General features: G+C 53.4%; 2 protein-coding genes across 2 annotated transcripts; one reads left to right on the top strand and one right to left on the bottom strand.

Annotated features, from left to right (window-relative positions):
* Positions 1–2724: 2724 nt before the first annotated feature.
* LOC123929845 (C-C motif chemokine 13-like) lies at positions 2725–4536 on the top strand. The gene is made up of 3 exons (XM_045985937.1): positions 2725–2848; positions 3424–3535; positions 3966–4536. Exons 1-3 carry the CDS (start codon positions 2773–2775, stop codon positions 4069–4071), a joined length of 294 nt encoding a protein of 97 aa, XP_045841893.1. The 5' UTR covers positions 2725–2772; the 3' UTR covers positions 4072–4536.
* Positions 4537–6343: 1807 nt separating this feature from the next.
* On the bottom strand, positions 6344–9058 carry CCL1 (C-C motif chemokine ligand 1). The gene is made up of 3 exons (XM_045983926.1): positions 8983–9058; positions 7672–7783; positions 6344–6528 (listed from the first exon to the last, which is right to left on the bottom strand). The coding sequence occupies exons 1-3, from the start codon at positions 9056–9058 to the stop codon at positions 6432–6434; spliced, it is 285 nt and encodes a 94-aa protein (XP_045839882.1). The 3' UTR covers positions 6344–6431.
* Between the last annotated feature and the right edge of the window lie 1436 nt (positions 9059–10494).

Here is a 10494-nt window from a genome sequence, read left to right as displayed (position 1 = left end):
GTAAGCAATGTGCCCCAAGTCACATATATCCACCAGTACCATGCTGGATATAGGACTTGAAGACTTCCCGGCTGACTCCAGATCCCAGGCTCCTAAATAGTCTCCTATGAGATATACCAGGTCCTGAAGCAGAGGGAAGGACAGACAGACGTCCTGACAGCCAGGAGGGTTTGGATTTCCCTTCACCCACTCAATTTGGAGGAGAGTTCGGGGTGTATGTGTAGGACTGGCTGCGAGTGAGAATAACACTCAAGGCTCAGGCGGTCCCATTCATCGGTCTAGGTGTCCTTGCTGAAAATTCAGGATTCAGTGTGTTGGCACAAGTACCCACAAGGGAAGTTAACGCTCAGTTAGGTGGGTGGATCTGAGGCTAGGCTTAAAAGGAAGACTGCAGCTAATGAGGCTCTAATGCTGGGACTTCCCTGGGGTGTTAGGAAGAAGTCCAAAGGCTCAAGCAGCTCAGCCGTCCACTAACTGCACTGCCCAGGGAGTTCCGGCAGACACATCCCTTGTCAGGTTCTCTGGTGGCTTCGCTAGAGATGAGATGACGGGTATGCTGTAACTCCGTGATTCTCAAACTTGGGTGCACGGCAGAATCACCGGCGGGCTTGTTAGAACACGGTCTGCCACACCTGTGGATGATTTAAGTATCACGCTGGCAGCAGATGCTTTTACGATGCTTCCAAAATGTATGAGCAACCCAGTCCCAGAATCCCATGTGGAAGGACCATTTCCAGGAACTGGTTCTGGTCCTGGGTCCAAACCTATGCCAGTCCGGGTCCTAGTAAGGAACAGGTTACACTTAAATTTGAATGACCTGGGAATGGACTGATAAAGAGGCCCTTTAGCAAGATGCGGTGCGGGCTGAGTGTGGAGAAACCAAAGCGGTGTTTTAGTACCCTGAGGCTAGAAACAGTGGGGGGACTGCCCCGAGAACCAAGGACCAAAGTTCAGGCAATGCCCCCCAGGAGAGAAATGAAAGCCATTGGTTGAAGCCTGCATCCAAGCTGAAGCCCAGGAGAGGCAGCAAAGAGAACAGCTCCTCACCTTACTCTTCCCTCTCTCCCACACCCCGAGGGGCTCCCTAGTGCCCAAGCCCAGGCCGGACCCAAAGACCTGCAGTCCCACTGGGATATAATCCACACAGGTCGGCTTCCAGGGCCAGAGAAGAGGATGGAGAAGAATGGAATGTGTGTTTGGAGGGAAAGTCTTCCTTTCTCATGTCGCTCTTACCAAGCGTTTGTGTCAAAGTTACGTAAGACTCGTAACATGTGTTGGAGTGCACACTCTTTCGATTTTCTCGGGAACAAATTGTGTAAGACTGGAATTATTAGTTTTTGGAATGCTTGAAGGAACTAGCTATTAAAGCCTTTGGAGCTGGAGGATGTTTTATGGGAGGATTTTCAATGACTGATTCCATTTTTCAGTAGTTTTAGAATTACTCTTTTTTTTTTTTCATTTTTCTTTGGCAGTCTGGTAAGTTATATTGTTTTAGGAAACCGTCCATTTCATCTAAATTAAATTTATTGGCCTAAGGGTCTGATTTTCCTTCTGGCGTGTAGGGGCTCTGTGGTGACACCCTCTGCCTTCATCCTGCTGTGGCGACCTGTGCTTTTTGCCTTTTTCCATGGTGAGTCTCTGGAGAGCGTTGTCCTAGGTCTTTATTCTTGTGCTTTTACCATCACTGGACTTGTTTTGCTAGAGGGGAAAGGCCCTCCAGACTAGAAAGCCAAGGGGAAAGGATTCCAGCCAGGTGCAGAATGTAAGCAGAGTCTGGGAGCCAGGAGAAAGCATGGGGAAAGGACCACTCAGATCAATTGGCTTACCAGGCAGTCTCCTGCAGTCCAAGGCCTTTCCTGCTCCCACCGGGGCCATGGGGGACCCACCCCCCATCAAGCTCCAGCTCAGCTACATGTTCCTTGCAGGGGGAGAGCAGGAGTCAGACACAGAAGCAAAGAGCCCGCTCTGCTCTATCCTGCGATTCCTTTCCTGGCAACAGCTCTGGAAACCCCATGGTTCTTCCAGAAAACAAGGGGCCTGGACACATCAGTGGGCTTCAAACCATAGCCCCCTGGGCCTGAGGGGAAGAAGGGGACACTAAGCCCTTGTCCCCAGAAGCTGGCTTTGATTCATCTCAGGTATGAGACATCCACATAAAACCGCTCGGAGAAAGTCTTCTGCGCTCAAGGCAGCGGGGGAGGCTGTGGTGATCCTATGTAAACAGAGCAGCTTTCTCTTCCAGCACCATCACTCACTTCCCATAAGGCTCTGGGCTGGTGACTTCGGGTCCCCGTGCCTCAGCATTTTCACCCGCGAATGGACATGAGGATAACGGGTTGCACCCGGTCCGGACTGAACACATCACCTGTGTAAAACCCTCACGCCACGCTTGCTCTCTGGTTGTGTGGAAAGCAAGGCCACGGAACAGCTCCTTGGATCACACCCGTGGCGAGTGGTGGCCCATCTGTGCTCCTGCTTCCGCTCTCTGGCCTGGGCAGCTGGAAGGAAACAGGGCCTACCCGGCTGCAGCCCACAGCTTCCTTCTTAAAATTCCTGGAAAACTCGGGTAGCTAACCACCAGCTCAGCACATTCAGGAGCACCCTACATCTTAACTTCACCATGACCCTGCCCAGGCAGACATCCCTCTGGGAGTTCCTACCCTCTCTGCTCCCTATAAAAGGCCTGCAGAGCCTCCCATGCTGCAAAGAGGCTGAGACCGGCCCAGACACTCTCAACTCTTGCTCAGCCCAAGCTCCCTGCTTCCCGCTGACATGAAGGTCTCTGCCACGCTTCTCTGCCTGCTGCTCACAGCCGCCGCCTTCAGTCCCCAGGTGCCTGCCCAGCCAGGTAAGCCCCTCTCTCCCTCCTTCCCATCCTCTCACCTTCTTTTTGTTTTCTTCTCCTTCTAACAAACCCAAAGCTGAAATGCCCCACTTCTGAGCCTATCTGAGCAGCGGGAGCCATCGGAGCTTCACATGAATGTCTAATTTTAAGGATGGGAAGCCAAAGGTCAAGTTGAGGACAGGAGAGGTCCCACCCACCCACTTCCAGCCATTACAGAGCCAGAGGCAAACCTAAGCTGCTCACTCCAAACCCAGGGCCTTTTCTCTGAGCCTGGCTGAACTTCCCAAACTCTGTACCTAGAGCACTAGAGCTAGGACCTGTCCCACCGGCCTGCCCCGGTCAGCAACGATGCGTTGCTACAATATTCCTGCTCTCCCCCTGTCTCAGGGCTCCGGGCAGGCACGATGGACCTGAGGTGGATAAGATCCATGTCGACCCCTTCCCTTCCCTTCCCTTTCTTTCCCCTCCCTCTCTTCTCCTCTCCTCTCCTCTCCTCTTCTTTCCTTTCCCTAAAGGCACTTCCTGCTGCATTCAAGCTGATAAAAAAAATAGCTTTTTCTCTGTGACCTTATTTCTAGATGCACTCAACTCCCTCTTCACTTGCTGTTTCAAGTTTAACAAGAAGATCCCCCTGCGGAAGCTGGAGAGCTATCGAATCACCAGCAGCCACTGTTCCCGGGAGGCTGTCATGTAAGTAGAAAAACCCTGCTCACCCCCTCCCTGACCGCACCCCACCGCACGCCCATGCCCCCTGATCTGAAGTTCCACTCCAGAAGACAGACCCATTTGGGATCCCATACTCAGGGGTTAAGATTTTACCAAACCATGATTGCATCATAAATGAACCCAGAGAGGATGGGCTCCGCCATCTGCTCCCTGAATGGGCACTGGCTCCCAGTCTCCATGTTGCTTTGGCTGAGGCCAGGTCAGCTTCTCCAGGGCCTCCAAGAAAAGTGATTACCTCCAGAATCCCCTTCTTTCCACACCGCGACTTCCTCCTGTCCCTGGGAGGATCCCTTCCCTGCAGCGGGTGGACCAGATGGGCTTAAGAGTTGAGTGAGGCATCTCTCGGGCAAAATCCTCATTTCCACCTAACTGTGAAGCCCTCCTTTGTCCACAGCTTCAGCACAAAACTGGCCAAAGCTATCTGTGCCGACCCAAAGGAGAAGTGGGTCCAGGATTATGTGAAACATCTCAATCAAAAATCTCATGCCCTGAGGACTTGAACTCCTCCAGTCACACTAAGACGCAGCCAAGTATGAGAAACAAGTGACTGATTTTCCTCCTCCAGCCTCCCCAGCTAGACCCTGGACTAATTTTTCTATAGTTTTGAATAGGGTGCTTTCTGTTTTGAAACAGAACATAGAAATGTACTATGCCTTAAGTAATATTTAATGTTATTTGAATTGTTGCTGGTTTGGGGGTTATTTTGAATATTGGGGATTTTTTTAAAGTAAGGCCTTGAGCCAGTTGCTTCCTGTCTTAAGCCCCGGTTCCATCCCTTGTAAGCTGCAAGCAGTGTGCCTGACTCCCACTCAACTCCCCAGCCATTGCGTGTACCTACAAATCACGGAGATGAAGGGCTATTGCCATCCGGGGCGGGGAGGGCCTTGGGAATGTGAGGTTCAGCTAAATATGTTAGTACAGAAAGGAGAATGCCATTCCAAGGATTGTTGACTTTTTGCAGAAAATACATGGTGTTTTAAAATCTCTTGTGGTGTTGTTTTCTTGCGGGAGGGTAGCTTCCAACCAGTAGGGGGCGATCCAAGGCGGGGGAGCAGGCGGCTGGCAGAGGGCGCTGGAGGAATATGGATGTGGGGTGGACATTTTCGGTGGTTGGTGGCTGACCTGGGCTCATTTGACTGCCGCAGAGGACCCAACCAGCCGGCCAGCATGTTCTAGAAAAATGACTCCAGCCCCTAACATCAGCTTCTAACTAGTCTATGCCCCCGTGCCTCCCAGCTCCAAGCGGTCCTTGAAGTGATCCAGACACCACACACACCTGACCTCCAGGGGAAGAATGAGATGACCCGGACCTAGTTAGCATCGACCCTGGAGGATGCCAGAGTACGGTCATAACAGAGATTCTTCTAGAGAAGGCCCAGAATGGAAAGGCCGGCAGTGGGCCTGGAGTGAACATCCCCTATGGTCAGAGTTTGGCTTCCTGAACAGAAAAAGTAGAGTCCTTTAGAGAAGAAACTGGAGGTGTGGTTGTAGAGGAATTGGAGCAGCAAGGTGCAGAGTTTGGAGTCCGTCCTGAGGGCAGGAGGGAGGGACCGTCGGAGGGTAGAGGGCAGCGGCAGGCCAGGCAGAGTGGTCTGGGGCCACGGGTAGGATGGAGTTAGCTAGGGAGAGCTGAGCACAGCTCACTGCTCCACAGTGGTCCCAGCGAGAGGGAAGAGGAGGAAGCAGGGTGGTCGTGGGGCGGCGCGGAAGGCAGGAGGCAGTTGAAGAACAGACCAGACCTGTGACACGTAATGTTGGGGAAAGGAGAGACGCCTCGCTCAGCGCAGTACAAGGCAACTTCTCCCGCCAAAGCCACCGAGCTGGTCTTCCAAAGGGAGCCAATCCTGAGATTCTGGGCAACCCGCAAGTCACTGCCCCCACCTTCTTGTTCTCCCTGGGGGCCCACGTGATGCACGTCGGAGTTTGCGGTTACCCCTTCATGAGGGTGGGGTCTCTGCTTCCCAGATGCTGGCGAACGGTTCTCCGGCTCTCCCCAGGACTGCCTCCCTCCTGCATGCGAGCTGGGCTGGCATTTCTGTAAGACCTAGGATCCACTCAGGCCTGGACAAGAGGAGGTCCTACTAAACAACATTGCAGGATCTGCCTGGTTGACAGAGTGTCCCCAGCCCACCCTCACACTGTGATGCTGTGTCAGGCCATCACTGGGCAACTTGGGACACAGGAGAGCTTTTTGGCCCCAGACACAGGAGTCCTGGGCTCTAACACCAGATCTGACTAGCTCTGTATCCTCAGGCCCGTCTTTGTCCCTCGCCACCTGTCAGGCACCTCATCTATAAAATGGGGCCAGCAACATCTTACAGATGGTTGACCTCACAAGGTCCCCTCCAGCTACAGCAGCTGTGGCTTCTGGAACCCCAGCCCTGGGTTCCCGCTTTCTGCTTCACTGTGCCCTCTGCTGCTGTCAGGGGAAGCCGAGAATCTTTATCATGGCCCTGACCAAGAATTCATCCCCATCCAGCCCCCAAGAGACAAAGCCAGTCAGCTGAGACGTGTAAGCCATTTATTGGTTCTTGGGGACAAGAAGTCAGGTTTTTTTGGCATCAGTACCAACATATCTCCCATCCCACCCCTGGCCACCAGCCCCTTGGCCCCAGCTTCTCACTGCCAGTCAAGTTTATCCCCTGAAATCCCTGTGGGATCCAAGAAGCCCAGGGAAGCAGGGATTGAAGATTCTGGCATTTAAATATATAAAGTGCAACAACATAGCTTATCAGGACTGAGCAGACCCTCTGTGACCCGGCAAAGCCGGGCAGAAGGACCGGGGTGGGGTGGGGGGCTGGGGAGACAGGGGAAGTCACGCCATCTTCAGAGTCCAGGGTGGAAAGAAACCCTCTCATGTTCACTTCACCCGGCATGGTTTTGCAGTTTTTAAATGACGCTTAACCCATGCGGCTGAGTCTAAGACACACGTCTCTCGGCCACCCTTCAGCTTGATTCTGTGGGCAAAGAACAAAGGGGGAGCTAGATCACATGATTTTCCCCTGGGCTGCCACACACATTCCCACCACCACCCCCGCCCTGGGGATGCCCCCAAGCTGCTCGCTCTGGGCCTGTAAAATGAAGGCACTGCAGGAGACCTGGGGGCACATGGGAGGGATAGGCTGGGAGGAACACCCAAGCTTCAGGGAGAGTTTGTTAAATTGAGTTTCTCCCTTTTCTGGAGAGTGTGATTCATTGTATTCGAGTAGGGTAAAGGCTGCAGACACTCAGGATTATCTCTGAGGGCCCTCCATCCATCTTTCCAATGTGTCTGTGTCCATCTGGAACCCTCACTCGTTGCTTTAGATTCACTGTGAGTGTACGTGTGTGTGTGTGAATGTGCGTGTGTGTGTGTGTGTGTGTGTGTGTATTTATTTTCTGCCCTTCCCACCCCTTTAACTTGGCGACTGTCCAACCAAACTATAGACCAATTCTAACTTGAATTATCTGGGTGACTGCAGACAAATCTCTCTATTTCCCTGAACTTCGGTGTTCATGATAATGTAGAAGGGTGCCCCCAGAGGGCTAGCCAAGGTAATACACATGAATGCTTTATAGATACCGAACAGCAGGGGTAAGCCACCTCTGTCTAACTTTGTAATGACCCTGTGACACAGCTGTCATCTTTACTCCACTTCACAGATAAGGAGTGTAGAGGAGTACCCAGATAATGAGGTGCAGAAGAATCACCTGCCCAAGGTCACCCAAGACTCGGGGTTGGCAAATCTTGAAGCAGAAACTAATTGTGACCCCCTCATTTTTCCACTGCACAGTAATTCCTAGACCCTTTAAGCCATTTCTTCTTCTGGGCATAAAATATTAAGATATAATACTCAGCTCCTTGGGGTTCCGAGAACACAAGTCACTGCAGGAGCATGGGGCAGGGGAGACTGTGGGTATCTTTCCTGGCACCTGCTACGAGGCGCGGCGCTCCCCCTAGCGCCCATGCTGGGTTCTGCACCCAGATTTTGGAAGCTCTCCCCAGGTTTAGAAACCTGAACCTGGTGGAACAGCGCCATCTAGCGTCTTCCTTTCTAATTCCAGGAGGGTTGGTTGCTCTCTGGAGGAGGGACTCAGGCTGACCCGGTAGGAACACTCACATGAGACCCTTGTGGAAGCAGGCAGAGCTAGTGGGTTTGTAACACTGGATTATATGCTGGGGAATCCTTTTCTCCGCAAAGACGAAGCAACAGTTGGAGGATGACACATGCACTAGAAGAGAAGCACAAAAATGGTTTGCGTCTGTCTCTTAACGTGGACTTCACTCCTCTCATCCCAGTGGTTAAAAAAAAAAAAAAAATCCCTTTCAGGGGCAGACCCAGGCTTGGAGACCACACCCAGCCCAGTGGCTGTGTCATCCATCACCTAGTTCTGTATGTAGGCAGAGGATCGGAACACGGGTTCAGATCCTGGCTGCCCACAAACCAGTTGTGTGGTCTTCAATAGGATGAGCCCTCGCCTGGGCCCCAGACTTCCCATCTGTCAAATAAGACTCTTTAAACTGATTTCTAAAGGTGCCTCCAGTTCTGACGTCCCACCATGAGTGCACGGTTCTGGCCTGATATTTGGGCTCGAGAGCTCTGGACTCCACACTCTTCGGGGCCCAGTGAGTGTGGTGCATGCCGGGGCAACTGTGGTCCATGGCTTTGGGGCCAGATTAGGAACTGCTCAAGGAGTTCCAACTGATGGAAGGACAAGGAAAGAGCTTCCAGGAACTAAGAGGCTTCCTATCCTCTCTAGAATGGTCTCTACCCAGGCCTGTAGCTCTGTCCGGGTCTCCCACCCCCATCATGCGGGTTTGCACTTCCCCACACCCCACCCCCAAGAGACTCGAATTCCAATCCTGATTCCTTCCTCCTAGTTTTATTGTTTGCACAATGTCTTACATGTGCCTGGAATTAGGTCCGTCTTCTCTCGAGAGCCCTGAGGTCCAACATTATCAGTCCTATTTTACCAACAAGGAATGCCCAGGTGGAGAGGTAATCACTGGCCCAACACTTGCCCGACAGTGATGAGCACACTGCTCCAGTCCCAGTCCCGACATGAGGCTCTCCTTGTTATCTGCCACCGGATAGAGGCAAGACCCAGTCTTTCCTGTGTACCTTAGGCCTCCCAGGTTTTCCTAAAGGGCCTCAGAGTTCCCTGGACGAGGCAGGGCCTCCTTTTGCTAAAGCCAGAGGCTCAGACGTTATGCTCACCAGACACCTGCTCCCACTGGCCTCTGTCCCCACCCCATCCACATTCCCCATTCACCCTCTTTAGGAGAAATCTTCCCGGAGGAGGAGAGACAGAGGCACTGAGTTCAGGGCGACCCCGGCCCGCAAGCCCAGAGTGCCTTGCCTGGGTGTAGCCCCCACTCCCCACCCACCCCCCACCCCGAGGAGGAGCAAAGTGACTCCATCCACACTCACTGCTCCTGCTGTCCGCATCCCGAAGCCACAGCCCAGCCAGCAGCAGGCACAACAGGGCCATGGTGACAAGCTTCATCCTGCAGAGTGTGGGTCAGACCTCTTTGCAGTGGTCGCGATGTGTCTGGTGAAGCTAAGACCGATCCCGTAGGGCCCGGAGCTTTTATTAGAAGACCTGAGTGGGGTTTCCCAGGCCCTGTTGCAGAGGTGGGGAAGTCACAGGGAGGAGAGATACTTACTCACGCCCAGTGACCACATGGAACACTCCTTCCCCCACCTTTCCTGGGTGGTGTGAGAGGGATGGGGAAACTTCCCCGAGTGCGGGAGCAGATAAGGATCTTGAGAAAATGAGTAGGAGTTGTCCCAGCTGAGTGGGAAGCGGAGAGAGGTGAGGGACAGGAAGTCGCCTGTGGCTTCTCTGACCCCACGTGTTTCCCTCCTGGACTGGAGCTGCTGGCCCCGAGAGGAGAGGAGGGCTGAGGCATACCTGTGTTGAATCCCAGGTCTGCCGATCGGCTGTTGTCCAAACTCACATATCCGCAGTCACACATGCCCCGCAAGGTGGAAAGAGTGACACGTGTCCCGAGGAGATGCTGCAAGGAGAGTTCAATGAGGTCCAGGGCCCAGGCCAGATCATTGCTTTTTCTATTTTGTTCAATCAGTCAATGCCCCTTGGCACCGTGCCCCAGGAAAGACAGTCACCATTCAGAGGCAGCACCTGACCTTGGGCCGCTGCCTTTGGATTCACAGATTCACAAATAAAAGCCACCCCGTGTAAGGTGAGAGGCGAATATGCTATCTGGAGGGGCCGGGGGAGGACAGGGAGCGGCCCAGGAGCACCAGAGAGGCCTCCTAGGGGAACGGTCCCCCTCCCAGAACAGAGCCTCCTGTGTTGGGTCGGTGGTTCCCGGAATGTGGGAGGAACAATAAAATGGCAGCTGGCCGTCATCTTCCTTTACCATGACTCTCCCGCCGGAAGGACGTATGCCGAGGACACGTCGTCATAAGTAAACCAATACCTACGCAGGAAACAGGAACATCAGGACTCCCCCTACCCTCTGATCACGAATACTTTACTTTATATGGCTGTGAACCTATGCCCTGTCTTAACCCAAATAAAAGACCCACTCGACCCCCTCCCAGGTGCCACTTCCCTGACTCTCCTCTCTTGAGTCCCGGAACCTCGCCCGAGAGCGCCTTTAATAAACCTTGCCTTGCGCCCATCTCACCTGGTGTCGTGTGTGTCTCGCCTGTAAAACCTTACATCCTGCAGGTGGGCTGAAGGGGAAAGGGGTCTGCCACCAGAGGAGAGGGCTTGTGTACAGGTGGGGAGGCACGGAGGGAGCCCACTCCCTCAGAGATGCCGGGCAGAACTGGATCGTGGGGTCAGGAGAGTGAGTTGGATGGGGAGATGGCAGGAAAGGCCTGTGCCTCTATAGCTGTGAAGCAGGCAGGTCACCGAGACACTGTGAGCCGAGCTTGGCATGAAGATACGTCAGTAGGTGCTCCAGAAGG

The sequence above is a fragment of the Meles meles genome, chromosome 18, assembly GCF_922984935.1.
Source record: "Meles meles chromosome 18, mMelMel3.1 paternal haplotype, whole genome shotgun sequence".
NCBI lineage: Eukaryota > Metazoa > Chordata > Mammalia > Carnivora > Mustelidae > Meles > Meles meles.
This window is presented reverse-complemented; position numbering and strand designations above follow the sequence as displayed.